This window comes from Venturia canescens, chromosome 2 (genome assembly GCF_019457755.1).
Source record: "Venturia canescens isolate UGA chromosome 2, ASM1945775v1, whole genome shotgun sequence".
Taxonomy (NCBI): domain Eukaryota; kingdom Metazoa; phylum Arthropoda; class Insecta; order Hymenoptera; family Ichneumonidae; genus Venturia; species Venturia canescens.
In genome coordinates this window covers 19475236-19493377 of record NC_057422.1, presented here as the reverse complement: position 1 = coordinate 19493377, position 18142 = coordinate 19475236, and the positions used below count along the sequence as shown (strand labels likewise).

General features: G+C 38.9%; 1 protein-coding gene across 3 annotated transcripts in view; it reads left to right on the top strand.

The window, feature by feature from the left end:
* Positions 1-75: 75 nt before the first annotated feature.
* Positions 76-18142, top strand: part of pyd (polychaetoid) — a 105864-nt gene continuing 87797 nt past the window's right edge. For all 3 annotated transcript variants that reach the window (XM_043412989.1, XM_043412990.1, XM_043412997.1), the window contains exons 1-2: positions 76-644; positions 10612-10819. In XM_043412989.1, coding sequence (XP_043268924.1) covers positions 350-644; positions 10612-10819 — 503 coding nt within the window. In that variant the 5' untranslated portion in view covers positions 76-349. The remainder of the gene's footprint in view (positions 645-10611; positions 10820-18142) is intronic.

Below are 18142 nucleotides of genomic sequence, written 5' to 3'. Positions count from 1 at the left end.
GCCGCTAGAGGCTCAGCCGGCAGCAGACAGGGTGGGAGAGGAGAAAAATGCTTATTCCAGTGTGCCAGAGGTAACGATGGCAACGAAACGGCAACGCGTGGCTCAATGGAAGGGATGAGAAGGGAGTAAAAAAGAAAAGGAAGAAGGACGACGGTGCGGCTCTCTATGTGAATAAGCTGTGGTGATCTTGTGTTGCTGGTTGTGCGTGGTTGTGTTTTCCGAAGCAGGCGCGCTCAGTGACACCTGTTGCTTCGTGTACGACGGAAGGAAGGAAGATTATATTATAGATATATATTTTTGTGCGGTGAGGAACGCGAGATCGCGGTTTAAACATTCGAACGCGAAGGACATGGCCGGCTCCTCGGAAGTACGGACACTTCTTTCTCGACACAAAGCGGCTCTTTTGCGAGAATTAAACGGTACCGATCTCCTCGGTGGTCTTGTTAAACGCGGCGTTATAAATGAAGTTGACAGAGACGCGGTTGCGGGCAATGCCGATCGTACGAGCGACGCCGATGTCGATCTTTTCATCGATGTTATTGGTGCCAAAGGTTTCGACGCTTTTCGTGAGTTTTGTTTCGCCCTCGAAGCCGAGTGTCCACATGTTCTTACGGATCTACTCGTCGATCAGCACAGTATAACCGGTCAGTTTTTCCATTGTTTTATTCTTTACCCATCGATCATTCCATTCCTTTTTTAATTTCTCCCTCGATATCCTTGCTTGTTTTTTTTAACGTCACCATCACCGTTGTGAATGCGCAGATGTTTCCCATAATACCCTAGCGTGTTTCAAACGTCAAGACAGTTTTGAATAACCTAACCTCTATGCCTACCTTTCAATCGACATGTGTGAAGGATTTTTTCGAAGTTATTGGTAGTATGATTACGCGATTTGAACTCTCTTTCCGTAAAAATCAAACATTACAATCTTTATATTGATTTGTTCCAATACACATTCCCTCCATAGAAAATCCTCTTTAACAAAAGTACCGCAAGACAAAAATCATTTTCAAACATTTTATTCGCTCTCGTCATATTTCTCCCGTCAACTTCAATCGATGAAACTTTATTTTTAAAGTCTTCACTAAGATAAGAGAATGGCATAGTACAGAACTCGTTTTTACTTTTGTGACATCGTAATTGTGGAAATTCGTCTTCATGATTTTATCCCGTCAACGGTGTGAAGTGTGCATTATTCATGCGGCACTCAAGAGCATTCTGTCCCGAGTTCAATGCATGCTTCTTCATAATTCTGTACAAGCACGGGGAATCTCGCTTTTTTGCCAACACATTCTTCTCTCTCTCTCTCTCTCTCTCTCTTCTTTCTCGTGCGAAACAGACAGATGAAGAGCGAGAGAAAGAGGGGGCAGAGAGAGATAAGCTCAAAGTTTTCTTGCACTCGAAAGACGTCGAGTTCGAACGGCGAGAAAAAAGGGTCGAGGAAGAGCGGATGCGCGGGTGATTAACGCAAACCCAACATTCCCTTAGTGCGCGAATCTTCGCTCCTCGAGCCTCTTCTCGTGGGTTTCACGACCTCCCCGTGCTCCCTTCCATAAGTTCCAACAGGCCTTCCTTCATCATACATTTATTCACACACTTATACACACGCGAATATACATATATGTATTTTAAATATATTAACAACGTGTTTGCGTTTCCGCTTCGGAATTCCGGAAACAGAACTCGAGGCCTATCGCAGTAATTAAAGTTCCCAACAGACTCGGGGGATAACACTCTCTTCCTTGAGAGCGTTAGAGCACTTTGCCCAAATCCAGAGCGCTGTATTGCGTACAAATAACGAGTAGCAAACATTTCGACATTTTCCAAGTGAACGATCGTCGATGTATCGATATTTTTTTTATTTATTTTTTCTTTCAAATTTATTCAATCTTTGATTAAAAAGAGAATTTTTTAATGCGCATGCGAATGACGAATAGTGGAAATACTTTGAATTTCCAGTTGGAGGTTTCGTCAAGTTTTCAGAGATTTAAAATCCTGCGGCCAGCACGAGCTCGTGAAAAAAAAATCGTTTAAAAAACGAGTTTAGAAGAGTGACGCTCAAGTTCGCAAGGAGTTCAACCAAATGATTTTATCTCCAATAATTCCAGTAATTCTTCGATTTCGTTCCCTGCCGAATTTGTAATTCGTAGTTTTTCAAGCTGCACCGATACTACTTCGTGAAATAAAAAATTGCTCAGTTACAAATGTTTTTTCCTCCATTTCGTTGGACCCCGACGACGCTGCAAACTTCAGTCTCGTTGAGAAAGAACGAAAAATCTGAATGGGACTCGATTTTGTCAAAGTAGTTGTAATTCTCCCGTTTCTCTTTCGTCTTGTACAGCTGTTTAGTGGCCGGACCGGTCGGATTTATATACATTTTACACACATATACCACGCGCGTATATCCGAATCGTGGCTCTCGCGGAGTTTTACGAGCCTGACGACGGGACTTTCGAACCGATCGCACGCACGACTGCACACCGATATGGACGAGTCCCGCGAGAATTAAGCACGTATACCCGTGTCCATTATAACAATATTAAAAATAAATAAAAATGCAAAAATCACAATGATTCGAAACTTTTTATTAAAAAATGCGAATAATTGAGAAATCCTTGATTTTTTTCATCGTCCGCGAACCCAAATTACCAAAAAATTAATAAATCTTCACTGCCCTGTGAATCCTCCGGTAGAAATTGTCTTTCTTTTGTATTATTTTTCGGAGCCCCGGCTTTTTCTAGCCATTGTCTCAAGAACCGTGACGAACTTACCGGAGGCCATTGTATCCCGTGAGAATTTAGTTTCTCACACTCGAAGACCTTTCTTCTCGGCGTATTACATCGCGACGGAACTTTATTTCCCTCTCTCCTCCCCCTGCCCCCCCGTGCCTTGCTCATCCCCTCAGATTTCCTTCCTCTCTTTGCTTGCCAGGCATTTCTTAATTACCAATCGTCGATCCGCTATCTCTCGTTACTGCCAGGCCGCGTGTTTACTCGTGTGTTTATGATACCTCGAGTCTCTCCTCGTCCTCGGTCCCGAATTCACCCTTCGTCGTCGACTTTATTCCGGCGTACGCGCTTTTCCATGCAGCAGCATTGCGGCGCCTCCACCGAATGAGCGTGCGCTTCGAAAACAATTCGAAAAACCGTAAAACCGTGAAAAAATAAACAAAATGAAAGTCTTCCAAAATTAATGACGTCATTTTAAGGAGGGTGGATGGCGACGATACGATGTTGCCATGCTAAACCATGCTAAATATACATTAAAAATTTCAAAATTATAAGAATTTAAGGGTGAATGATACAAAAGTCGCAATAATTAGAAATTGATCAAATTTGGTGATAATGTTCTTCAACATCAAGTGCGAAAACACAAATTTTTTCAAAATTTTCTTCTGTTTAGTTATCAAGTAATTACGCATTAAAGCAGATTTCTTATGCCCGGAATGTTGCCTATACAGAAACGCTATGCTTATACACGTGAACTTTAGTGATCAATTACTCGATAACTGTACAGAAGAAAAATCTTAAAAAATTTGTATTGTTAAATTTGGCACTAAAGAATATGTTCACGAAATTTTATAAAATTCTGATCATTTTGAATTTTTTTATGTTTTTAGCATGGTTTAGCATGGCAACATTGTATCGCCTGTGCAATATATCCTTAACGGTGCTGAAGTTTTCAACGTTGGAGTCCAACGAAATGAACGAAAAAAACATTTGTAATTCACCAATTTTTTACGTAACTAAGTATCAGTGGAGATTGAAAAACTACGAATTGCGAATTCGACGGGAAATGAAATTGGAGAATTAATCGAATTATTGGAGGCGTTTTTTAAGTCATTTCGTTGGACTCTGCAAACGTTGCAAACTTCAGCGTCATAGAATTTAATAAAATTTGGTGAACATTCTTCAGTGCCAAATTTGAGAATAAAAATTTTTTAAGATTTTTCTTTTACACAGTTATCGAGTAATCGATCACTAAAGTTCACGTGTATAAGCATAGCGTTTCCATATAATAATTACTCGATAACTAAGCAGAAGAAAATTTTGAAAAAAATTGTCTTCGTACTTGACGTTGAAGAACATTATCACCAAATTTGATCAATTTCTTATAATTTTGACGAATGTAGCCACCCTCCTTAATTGATCAAAAGTCATCCTCGTTTCTCTTCATCGGCATTCGAAAATCGCAGGGGGACATCGTCAGTTTTGGTATTTCGAGAGAAATATTTGAGATTAAAGGAGCTCGGGAAGTCCAGCGAAATAAACGGAAATAAGATTTTTAATTAACTCATTTTTTATTTCACGAATCATTGGCGAAGGTTGCAAATTCGAGAGGAAACAAAATTGGAGATTTACTGAAATTATTCGAGAGTTTTTTAGATCACTTCGTTGGACTCGGACGTCGCAAAGTTCAGCGTCACTCCTGACCGCGTTAGAAACGAATTTTATAGATCGACGACGAAATTTTTCGAACGTCTCCTGCGTTCTGCTTGAAATTTAGCGTTGAACCTTGTGGTCGTTTCTTCGTAGGTGCGCTGAAAGTCGTGTCAGGATTTTTCCTAAATCACGAAATTTCCGAGTTTCGCGAGCCACTTTCCGTCACTTCGTTTCTCGAGTACATTTATCGACGACGATGACGATCGTGGATTGGCAATGAAATAACGGAGAGTACAAAAAGCTGGACAAATGCTGATTTATTTTTGCGAAAATTCAAAAATTTTTCTATTTCCATGGCTTTTTTGTTTAGGCTAAGGTTTGACAAGTTTGACTAGAATAATCAAATTTTTAGTTGCTCCGTTTTCCAGCATTTTTCTGGGCGCAGACACGCTGTGAGAAGCCGACGAGATCGTTTTTTAGATTCGAAAATGCGTGGCTGATCGAGAACGAACTCTCCTCGTCTCGTTTACCGGTCTCGTGCAAGAGAGTTGACCGTGTTACGAGGTTATTGGACGTCGTTTTTCAGGTCTTATGGACAGCTCTCGATGTCCCAGTGGCGATGAAAACTCGTCTTCTTTGACGACATCGCTTCTGGCTTCTGAACAACTCGGGACAGCAAAGATACGAAGCGAGAATAGCGAACAGGGCAACGAAAAGCATCTCCTATGATTGCTGGTTGAGAGAGGAAAAAACGAATTTGAGGACAAGCGTTTGAGTTAAAAATTCCGGAGCGAGTGATTCTTGAACTGATTTTTTCTTCAGGAAACTGCAAAAACCCGTTTGAAAGGCTTTTTTTGCAGATTCAACAGCGAATAACCTTCGTGAAATATTTTATTTTCTAGTCTTTCCTTACTTTTCCATATCCCAAATTTTGTGTCGAATTTTTCAGTGTTTGTCGTTGCTCTTTGTTGGAACGATTGAAGAAACCGTTTGAGGAATTTGTTTATTCGGAATGCGTCCCTGCTCGATGATGGAAAAACAGGATTTTCGATGGGGAAATGAAAAAAAATTTGACGACGTACGAAGGTTAGACTCGCGTAGCTGGAACGGTGACGTAAACTCTTTCCAATCGATAGGATCGATCGATATCTTACTTTTTCTGCTTTACCGATGACGAAACTCGATTAATTTTGATCGATTGATTTTTGACAAAGCTGCGTTTGAAGCAAGAAACAAAACGATCAATTAAAATTTCCTCGTTCATCGCAGTTAACCGACGAACATTTTTCACTACCGTTATTTTATGAGCCACACCGATAAATGGGCCAAAAAGTCAAGGGAAATTCAGGCCCATATGTGGCACATTTTGATCAGCGTCCTCGTCGCTCTGACCGTACTCGTCGCTCTCGCTTGGAGCGTCGTTTATTACACAATAATGAGGATGGTTCACGTTATCATGGATTCGTCGAATCTGGTCTTGATCGTACCGTCGCCTTCGGGTTTGACTATTCGACTCGACGATCCCGAAGAGAGTTCCGATAGAGACAACATTTCATTGACGTAAACGACGGAAAAAATGGAGACAAAGTCGCGCGATTGGAGGTTAATTTTCGATTAAATTATACGGCACCGGCAGATCGTTTTCTTCGATCTTTTAGGTTACTTGCATTTTCCAATAAAAAGAAAACGAAAATTTTCGCAAAAATTGTACGAGATTTTTCATTCGGACACATTCACCGATTTCTCTGCAATTTTGTATTTCATTTTTTAATCGACTTTGAAGATTTCTGCGGAAAAAAGTGTAATAACAATTGTCTCAAATAAAGATCGATTCTGTTCCAGAAAAATGGTACGGAAAATTGTGTTTTTTTGCAAATCGTTTTCTATTTTTTTTTTTTTTTTTTATTGAATTCCAAAACAAAATACATGCATGCGATGCTGTGATTCTTGTTGGTCAAGGATTCGTTCTTCGTGCTGCATCCCTTTCGTTCCGGCGAGACTAGTTATGAGCTTTTTCTGCTCTTGCTCTTCTATTCTCGTTTTGCGAATATCTGTTTCCTCGTATGGCGTACAATCGGGTCGCGTTCTTAGGAAATTGCGATACGTCATCCTCGCGGCAGCACTGCGGAGACAATCTACTTGCAATCATTTTTATAGTGCCCGTCTCATTAAGGTAGTTCATGCACGAAACGATTTTATTAAGAAAGTCTTGAAATTTACGCAGATAAGTGACACGCATATCAAGTTTAAGGGTTCGTCTTATTGGTTATTTAAATAAATGCGTTTAAATATGAAGCTACAATAGCATACAATGAGGGTTTGGGAAAAAATTCGAGACAATTGTCTTACCAGTAATAAAAATATATTACGCACTCGTATTACCTCACATTTGCTTATTTCGGAATTTTGTTTCTTCCTGGCTTAGACCATTTCGGCCGTAGCCTTTTTATTAATACTTTTTTTTTTATCCATTTCCCTTTGTGTGTTTACCTTTTGTGCTCTCTAACGCGATTTTTTACAGAGAAAATTAAAGTATTTTAGTCGGGGACGAATGAAATTTTGGGCTCAGTCAGTGATGGATTCTCGATTAATTAATGGCTTGTAATTTCATTCGCCAAAAGATAAGTTGGAAAAATTTGTTTACAATTTCGAATGAATAACTCTGACATTAATTTTGAGTGATAATATCCTTAATTAGGAAGTAAAAATCCTGCGGGCATGATCTACCTTAAAAAGGAAACAACAGGATTTAAGACGAATGCGAAATGAACATAATCGAACTGAATGGAAATCCATTTTCAAGGCAATCGAGAGAGGGATTTGAAAAAATGGATTGAACGATTCGATCACAAGCTTGAAACGACAAAACACAAAAAACCTTATCGAACAATCGTTCGTACCCAAAGAGAAAATGGTATCAAGTTTAGTATCTTTCTCGAATATTCAACACGAAATAAATTGCAGAGAATTTTTATCACTAGTCATGAGAAAGTTGACATGCCAAACTAGAATTCGTTGAGTGATAGAAATATTTTCCGCACGTAAGAGAATTACAAAAAATAAAACGAATTAGACGAGCTCTCTACGAGAAGCAACGTCGATCTTTCCTCTTGGACGTGTCAGGGTTGTTGGCTAAATTGTCATGAAAAAATACGAATTGTCAATGAGAACCTCAAACCGCTGGAGTTTTTGTTTCTTCAAATTTTGTTAAAACGCTGGTCCGGAGGCAGCGGAAAGAGCTCTCCCGAAGGCGGGCGATGGATACGGCGCGGTCGGTGCTCCGGTAGCCCCAAAAACGGCACGACCCTCGTGCCTGCCGATGCCAAAGAGCCGGGGACAACAGAAGAAGCTGAGCATGAATACGAGAACGAATGCGAGAAGGAGAGAGCCGATCACGAGCGAGTAAATAAGCGCAACGTGCATTCTTCGTAAGCCATCCTCTCGGCTGCAACGATTTTCTTTCTCACTCTCTATTTCCCTCCTCCGCTCAGAGGCTCCTCGCTGTAATTTCCTCACCCGAGCTCGACCCGATTTTTTCACTCGAATTAATATCTTTTCAATTCCCAAGTAAATTGCTGCAGAAAGTCTTCTCCCCTCGATCGAATCCGCCTCAGTTTTTTAACGAGGTTATCTCTAACCAACATTTAAGAAATGAGCCCACTGACAGTGACAGTTTGGTGAAAAGATCGATCACTTCGTGACTCGAAACGGTAATAATAAATGAAAAAGTAATTAAAACAACCTGTCTCCATCCGATGACAGACTCGATGATGATTATTCGATCAACGACTCAATAAAGATGATCGATTCTCCGCTACGAATACTGATAACGAAAAATTTGCTGTTAAAATGAATTTCGCTAAGTTAGGTCATGCAAAAAACAATTTTCTCAAGAAAGTCTTGAAATTTACACAGAGTTTAAATGGGCAGTCAACTGAAACCCATATCAAATTTTAAAGGGTTTAAAGGGTTTAAAGGAAAAATACACAGGGACTATGCAAAAAAATCGTTTATTTTTCCATATAACGAATGAACGCTTCTTACGAAGTCTTATCCAGTAATAAGGATATATTACGTTAACCCTAGAACGCATGACTGGGGTGTGAGCACACCCCACGCGAACTTCAAACTACGCTCCCGTCCTAACAAGCGACATTATCGACTGATTATCGACCGATTTTTTTAAATATAAAAAAATTTTATATAAAATTTTATATAAATTTATATATAAAAAAAAATCGAACAGCCGTCGAGATCACTACGCTTCATAAATAAATAAAATGTTTAATTGAGTTTGTTTATCGAAATGTAAATCAATAAATTTCATTATAATAATTTCAAAGAGTGACTGAATTATAATACTTCAATAATTAAGTGAACAAATTACGTGATTGTGATATTTATTTTTGTGCCATTCTCCGACATATATAAATTCAATTGAAATTAGTTTTATCGTACATCATTCTTTTCGTTATAAAAAAACGAAGAAAATGGTGTAGGATAAAGTCAGTTTAGAATCGTAGAACCGGATTTATAAGCAGAAAAGGAGTGGGGTGCGTTCAAACCCCGGTCATGAGGTTGAGGGTTTGAAAAAAGGCACATGAGGTGTAGCGTTAAAGATTGAACGAAATTGGTAATGAGCACTCGCAATCTCACATTTGCTTAATTTAGAATTTCGTTTCTTCTTGGCTTGACCCATTCCTGTCATAGCCTTCTGTCTTTTTATTAATACTTTTTTCTTGATCCATTTTCCTTTGTGTTTTCCCTTTGCGCTCTCTAAAGCGATTTTTAACATAAAAAACTATAGTATTTTAGCCAGGGACCAATAAAATTTCTAGTTCAGTCAGTGATGGATCCCCGATTAATGAATGGCTTGTAATTTCATTCGTCACAAGATGAGCTGAAAAAATGTATTTGCAATTTCGAATTAATAACTCCCACATTAATTTAAAATGTTAATATCCTTAATTGGGAAGTAAAAATCGACCCAATTAAGCACCCATAAAATACGATCCTGCGGGCATGATCTACCTTAAAATCTGAAAAAAAAACACTCCATTCTTATCAGTTGAAATAATCGATGATTCCGTCACGTGTTTGTGAAAGTTTAACGATTTGGGTTCGCTCGCTTGCGTCCCCGTGCATTAATCTTTCTTCTCACGTGCACCCTGCGATTCCCCATCTTCATAGAGCCTACAGTTCCGCGCTCAAACGCATGTGTATGCTTCCACGTTCAAAGTGAAAAGCGTACGGAGCACTCAGCAATAAGTGCACGCACTTACGTCGTTCCAGAGTTCTCTTTCTTTCGTCTCGCAGATGCAGCTGTCAAAGACCGAAGCTTTGAGAGTCTCGCGTATTAGAGTTCGGTACAGAGTTGTATACGCAAGTTCCGCGTACAACTTTGGCTATAAATACACGCGAGCGTATATGTATTCGTCCAGCAGAGTACTGGAATAAGGAGGGAAAAGTATACTTCCATTATTCCTCTTTATACGAACGTAAAGCCTTCTATGAATCTTTGAATAATATTCCAACAACGTCTTGTTTGAAAACAGCTGCTCCTCCTCAGTATATTAACGATTAAATAACGAGACAGCGTTTGAGGTGAGAAAGTGCTTGTTCCAGCACGAGTATTACGAAAATTTATCATCTCTATGTTAGTTGGATTCACTTTTTTCAAATTTCACGCTGTCATGGCGAATGGAAATGGAATAATTGAGTTCTGCTCACAAAAATTTGCCATTTAAACAAACGAATGGGCAATTTAATTCCAAAATACACAGAGAAATTGCCCTCTTCCAGCCTCTCTCACTCCCAACGTTCTGACAACGTAAGAGCTCCGAGATCTCTCAATTATATGCAAGGGAGCGAGTGATTCTGTTCAATGGGATCTTTGACCCAACCTCAGGAACTTTTGACCCTATCACATGTCAACGGCGTTTATAAATCGCACGAGAGGACTCTGAGCGAGTTATACGTTCGTTCATACGTTCGTCATCTCGTTTTCAGACTTGTTTTCAAAAATAGTGTTGATTTCAAATTCGCATGTGAATCATTCAATTTCGATGCTCCGTTTTCGGGGTTACCTTCATTTTTTCTGTCTCGACTCTGGAGGGTCCTATTTGAAGAAAAATGAAACTGTTGCAACAGCAATTTTATCAACGAAACGATTTGTTCGTTGTTAGTGAATTTCGAATTTTTCGTTAAAAACTCAATTCTCTCTATGCAGGTGAACATCAGCAACAATTATTGCGCGATGAAAAGTTACGAAATGAAAATGAAAACGAGCACGACGACGAGAAGGACGAGGACGTCAAGACCAGTGACTCGGAAGAGCAGCCGCAAACGATGCTGGACAAACACCTCGAGGCTCAACAGCAGGATGATCAGACGAGGACAGAAATGATTCGGGATAACGACGCCGATATCAAGGAGTGGTGAGCACCTTTTTATTTTTTATATCATTTAAAAATGACAATTTTATGGTCTGCTAGCCGGTTTTTCTAGACAAATATTTCACGACGCTGAAGCAACGCTGGAGTCGAACGAAACGAAGGAAAAAAAACATTTTTAATTGAGCAATTTTTTATCTCACGAAGCATCGGTGTTGGTTGAAAAACTACGAATTGCAAATTCGACTGGGAACGAAATTGTTGAATTGCTGGAATTATTGGAGACTCCAACGTTGCAAAGTTCAGCGTCATAAATATATCATGTTTGTCAAATTGTTAAAAAATTCAAATTTAACGAAACTTACACCAGGTGATTTTGGTGAGAATGCTCATGTAATTTCAACCAATAAATTCTGCTTTCTAGTGCATTTTCATTATCCTTTAATGAAGTTTCTGACAAAGCAATTTAAATAAACGAAGTCACTGATGGCATCCAACTGCTTGTACATCAAATGAGCTCTGGAATGGAACGTAAGATTACGATTGTACGAGGGAACCATTAGAAACAATTTTATAACGAATACATACCATGAAAATTAGAATTCATATGTGGCTGTTCTGATTCTGAAAAACCATTTCATTATTCTCAGCTCTACTTTTCAGGCACTTTAAGGAGTTTCGGTACAGGCGATACAATGTTGCCATGCTAAACCATGCTAAAAACATAAAAAATTTCAAAAAGTTCAGAATTTTATAAAATTTACTGAACATATTCTTTACTGCCAAATTTGACAACACAAATTTTTAAAGATTTTTCTTCTACACCGTTATCGAGTAATCGATCACTAAAGTTTACGTGTATAAGCATAGCGTTTCTGATCACTAAAGTTTACGTGTATAAGCATAGCGTTTCTGTATAGGCAATATTCCGGGCATAAGAAATCTGCTTCAATGCGCAATTACTCGATAACTAAGTAGAAGAAAATTTTGAAAAAATTTGTCTTTTCGCACGTGATGTTGAAGAACATTATCACCAAATTTAATCAATTTCTTAATATTTAGACTTCTGTACCGAAACTCCTTAAAAGACGAAAAATAATTTCATTGCGATTACTACATCTTGGTTTTTTCTTACGTGTCTGTCATTTCCGAATAAGCCTTATTTTTCCATTATTCGTCGACGTCGGTTATCGAATTCGTTGCTCTCCACTCGAATTGGATGTTGGCACGAAAATCATTCGTCTGCGTGTGGGTATAAAAACGCCGTTTACCGTTACTATCACTAGAGTATAAATGAGAATGAGGCCAATTTGCATCGGCAATGATTTATCCGAGATTCTTCCGCATATTGTATATCCGCCAACAGATAAACTCAATATGAATTCATACGCGTATGAAGAGATATCTGCGTTCAGTCCCCTCGAATATAGACGTTAACTTAGTTGCACTGTTACGCGTATGCTCCGAGGTATAATGATTCTTGTTCCAGGATGTCCGCCGATCTTGCCTCGTTCGACGATAATAGAACCGATATAAAGTCTCTCGATATATCCCCACTTCCTTAATAATACCGCAAATTGCTTTTATTTCGTCGTCCGAGGTTGAAAATCCGTTGGGCAGGATGGTACGAGAATATCGTTGGTAATTTATTTGATTTTGTAGTTGCCCCGATAGCTGGTACCATTTCTACGATACTTTTTCGAATCGGTCTACCAGCAGTATAGTGAAAAGTCGAAGCTCGACTTTGCGGAAAGTTCGAAGGATTTTCGCAGTGATTGCGAATTCACCGGGCCTCGTCGAACGAGGTAGAAAAGTGCTTTGGTAAACTCGGTTTTCTGAACGGTAAAGCCCCGCAAGAGCGAAGAAAGTATGCTCGGTAAATTTGTCCTCCTCGCATATAATCTACCGCGTATTTATCAAGAATTAATATACTTCATGGGCGTTCGAAAAGAATGAATTTGCTTACCTCAGCCCAACGAGGTTTCTTGTTCACACGAACGCGCGCTTCGTTCTTCCGAACGGATCAGTTCACCATCGCATATTCGTTCCACCGACAAGCAGAACCGCTCGACTCATACGAGCTCAAAGGTAAAACGCAGAGAGTCGAGGCCTTCTGTGTACTAGAAATGTAACACGATACAAACTTGTGAGGGGGTCCGAAAAGTCACTTTTGTTTTTGCTCTCCCGAGAAGCTCGTTGTTTTCATGAGATTTCTAGCGGGTTTCGACGAGGACTCCCCTCATCCTCTTTATTCTCCGTTTACTGCTGCTTCGATTGCCATTTCAATGGATCCGTCCCTCTTCAAGGGTGCCTCGCACAAGAAAATGCTTGTGGACTTTTATTCTCAGAATTTCACGAGCTATCCAACGCGCTGCTTGTCCGATACGAGCTTTTGGACAGCCTGTATACGAGTCTCGGTACTTGGATATGGCGCTATAGGACACCGCAACTTTGCCGCCTTTCCTCGTCTCCGTACATTCGTGTAAGTCCGCAACGACGGAGCGAGCAAAGTGGAGCTACCATGCGGATGACTTGTTGGGCGTCCGCGAAAGAGGGAGAAAAAAAGAGGAGAAAAAGCATGAAGAGACACGCGATATCGGGGTGCCCAGGTCGACCACCGCAAAAGAGACACTCCACTCTCGTTCACTTCCAAGATTTCTTAACGTTCAACCCTGTCGTATCTCCGTCTATGCGAACCTGAGATGTAGACCTGCTCGGTAGCGTCTCCGCATTTTGTCCTCTTGTACACGGAAGAGTAACTCCTACAGGAATTTCCATCCTCCATCGCTGAAGTTTAATCGATTTTGTTTTTTGCGGTTGAAAACGTTGGTGCATCAGCTTTCGTCAATATTCGATGATCGATCAATTGAGAGTTATTTATTCTGCAGTGAGATGCAGTGAGATCGATCTTGTGTTTTATTAAGGGCTATGGACTGTGTAAACGTTGGAATTTTCGGTTTTTTGTTTATCTTAGTGTGCATCTGGGGTCAGGTTGACCCAAAAATTTTATTCTCACATGAATAGCATTTACAGATGAGAATCTCATAAGTAAAAGCCCCGATATTAAGAAATCGTTATCCCCTTTCTAAAAGTAGGGAGCATAGCCAACTTCATACTCCAAAATAAATACACTTTTTGGAACGGTTGCAAAGTGGACTATTTTTCCCTTAAAGCATGGACCCTTGTCTGTAAAACTCTGTAAGGATTTTTTTCAAAACTCAAAATTTAATTTTTTACGAGAGATTTAACCGAAAAAGTGCTTTTTACGCGCACTAGCAACTTTGAACACGTTTTTGAACAATGAAAAAAGATTTTTTTGGAAATCCGACTTTGCAGCCTTAAAGTTGGATCGATTCACTGCAAAAAGTGACTAAACCTTTTATTCCGAAAAGCGCATAGTTACCGAGATATTCGATGTCAAAGATGACCTGGGGTCAAAGTGACCCCGTGTGCACGAAATGTCTCGCTGTGAAGGTGTGCACACTAAGGGTTAATAATTTTTTTAAAATTTGTTTCATGGTATATTTTTGTGCAATGGTGTGTTGAAAATGGCACTCTTGAATCGGCGTTGACAGCAAATCTCAGAAATGGTACATCTGAGGATAAAAAACTAAAAAGATTTTCAAAATATATGCTATTAGCTATTGGCGACCATTTGAAGAAAAAAATCACAATTTTTCTCGATTTCTCAGGAGAAAATTATGTATAAAAAAAAGTTATCAAAAAACGGCTACGTCATGCTGAAAACATACGTTTTCCCTACAAAATGCAATTTTAATAAAGTCGCTGGGATAAAAACTCTTTCCGTTTTTGCTTTCAACGCCCATTCGAGGGGTGCCATTTTCAACCCGCATCATTGTACAAAAATATACCATTAGGAATATTTTTTTTTTTTTTTTTAATTTTTTCAGTACTTCTGACTGAATGTAAGACGTGTGTCCAAGGTTTTATGTAAATCCATCCAACCAATTTTTATTTATAAAAGAAAGAAAAAAGCACCTAAAATTTCAACGTAAACACTGCTCATAGCCCTTAAAATGATCGAAAGATTATGGGAATTCCGGTATTTTATCTAAAAATCCTCACGTGGCGCTGTATCCCAGTTTGAGTTCGTTAGTAATTTTCTTATTCAAACTTTTTGTGCTGCTTATTATTATTATCGGACAGGAACAGGTTCGTAAATGGAAAAAATGATTATTACACTCCGAGTATATATAAAACGCGTCTCCCTTCTATTTTCGAATGCATGTACTTCGAGAGCGTTTATTACCGCAAAAGATTCAGCGCGGGAGCGCGAGTGAAACAGCGAGCGCGTGAAAGGTCCAGAACCGGAAACGCAGGAAACGATTTTGCCTTACGGCGATTTCGCGCGCGATCGTCGCTCGCCAACAAGCGCATCCAGGGTCGTTAAGTTTTTCTTCCTTCCTCTCTGTCTTTCTCCACTTTTCGTCTGTTTTATCTATATCTTCGTTTCACTCAATTTTTCCACCGACCTTCTTTTCAACGCATCGTCATCTTTGCTCGCTTTATCGTCGAAGACTCGTTCGAAGTGCGGCAAAACGGGCAAAAAGAAAATGACATTGGGGCAAAAGTCAGAGAAGGGGACACAGGAAACTCGATGAAAAAATTTATGGGGTTTCAACAGAATCGAGCTCCAAATTGATATCTCGTACGATTAAAAAAAATCTTTTTCCCTCATTCAATTCGAAGGAGTTTTTTGCTATAACTGTTTCAGAGATAAATTGTCAAATATGAGGATAAATTCAAAGATTCATTTATCTTGATTGATGGACAATATTTATGGTTCTTTCTTCTGAATATAGTGCTATATAACTGAATATAATGAATCAAGTTAATTTAATTAAGATTGAAACCAGAATTCACAATAAATAATCGTTTATTTCAAATTTTCAACATTTTCAAAATTAACATGTGAAATTGTTTTACTGTGAAACATCCAATTACATTGAAACCAATGATAAACCAATTTGATCTTTCAGGTTGTTATGGGGCCAGCTCAAAATGCTACCACCAAGCTGAATTTTTTTCTGTGTGTTCATGACCCCTTCGCTGAACGCTCTGTGCAATTTGAAGGCGATTCACAGTATCGTTCTTGAGAAAAAAATTCGGAAAGTCAAAGTGTTTAATGCGCGTATTACATGACGCTTATGGGAACATTCCGACCATTTTTCAGTTTTTTAGATATATTTCCTAAAAAAATGCTACCACAGAGCTGAAAAAATTGGTACGGTTTGATGAAATATCAGATTATCTTGTAGCATTTCCGAAATTAGAATTTACAGCACCGTTTTAGAGTTATTCAAGTTTTTAATCGAGAATTCGCTGTAAAATCGAGTACGCAAAATATTACGCCGTGGAACACGGCAACAGCGTAGACGGCACGGACACTCCCTACTTTACCCATACTCGCAATCGGTAACCCTGTAAAAGGGTTTCCGTTGATAAATATGTTGATGTTGATTTTGAAAGTTTTGGTGATTTTGAGGTTATGTATGGGATGCGTACTCTAAAGCTCGCCGACACTGCCGCCAATCTGACTGCTATCGCATAACGTGATTTGCGCCGTTGCCAATTCGTATGACGCAAATTGAGGTATAACAAATTATCGAAAGTAATTTTCTAAATTAATAAGAATATTTCCTGAGATCGTCAATTTGTTAAAAATGCATTTTTTTATGATTAGACGTGAAAAAAATTGTCCAAAACCATATATTAATTATGACGATTATTTCATAGTGATAGTTGGTAACAATCAGTCGGCCCCATGTACAAGCATAGGGCGCCCCCCTCTTATTTCACCCCCGGGGGCAGACCCCGCAACAACCTTAAAACCAAATGTTAAATCGGTTGATGTCGTGGTCTCGTTTCGTCAACATTTTTTGATGGAACAAAAATTGAGCAACAAAACAAAAAAGCATCAAACTATTTTTCACTTATTTCTAGTTTCTTATGTTTTAGTAAAGCATCAATTGTGAACCGGAAATATTCACACTAGATGAACGATTAAACGTTTCGAATACACTACAGAAATGAGCTGAGAATTTTTTTAAATATCGAACAATTTCGTCTCAAGTTTTTTTCGTTCTTCGTTTCAAGCCTCTGTATCACCGCAGAGAAATCGATAAATCGAAATACTGCACTCGGTGCTCCGTGACAGAGCTAGAGACTGCGACAAGAACAGAGAGTATCCTGCCTATTTGAATTTCCGGGATACTCGCCGACTCCGCCTTCGTTTTCGTGTGTACACAATTTGCCCTGACCCGGTGGAACTTTCGCTCGAGTTTACGAATCCCCGGAGGGTCCCTTTCTTGCACTTCGATGCACGATTCTCGAGCTTCTCTCCTGGCTTCCCTCGATTTAACTCTGCCCGTAAATTTGTCGCTCCGGCAATATGCGCTTCAATTTCAATATGAAAAAAAAACATTCAACAGCTGACTGTAATAGTGCACTTTCGTGACGTGGGAACGGATAAAAGGTATATTTTAACACTCTTTTTTAACTTCTTAAATACGTACAGCAGTGCCTGAGACGCGCTAAAAGAAAAACTGTTTTTAGAAGCGACAGCAATAGAAATTAATAAAAATCATGGTTACACACATTGTTTATTGGTATTTAAGCTCTGTAAAAAAAATTATTTCATTTCTTTTTTCAATAACTATAACATAAAAAATCACCTTTCCCGAAGCACTGCGAAAAAAAAGTTGCTCCACGCTCGGCATCATTTCTTCTTCAAATGTTTATAGATCCGCAAAACGTAAAAAAATTCTTGTAGAATAAAGTTGTAGCAGTTATAGTCTGTCGAGCCTAATTTTTGAAATTCGAAAGATTTAGCAAATTACGGCAGTTTAAAAAAGTGCGCATTTTGTGTCACAAATGTCACACTTCAATTATGTTTATACAATTTTTTAATCACAATATCGAAAATCCGACTCGACACATTATAGAAAAAACAATTTAGAATATTTAAAAAAAAGCATCAAAAATATTAAAAACTGTATGAGTTATCGTGCAGACCGTGACAGAAAAAGTAGTTCTGAGAAAAACGCATTTAAAGTTTCAAGTCCGCATCGCAGGCCCTCTCGTTGGGCAGTCACGTTTTCTGTAATAACTCTCGATCTATAAGCAATTTTTACAAACCGACTTTCACAGAAATACTCCTAAAACTATAGAGAATAACAATCTGTAATAAAAAATGGATTTTTTTTGAAAATTTCGGACCTTAAGGCCTCAAGAGCTAAATATCTACACAGTAAATTTACTCCAACAAGTAAGTTCGATGTTTCGAAAGCTCATTTCGAAGTTTCATCTGTTAAATAGCAGTTTTCGCTAATTGAGATCGAATCGTCC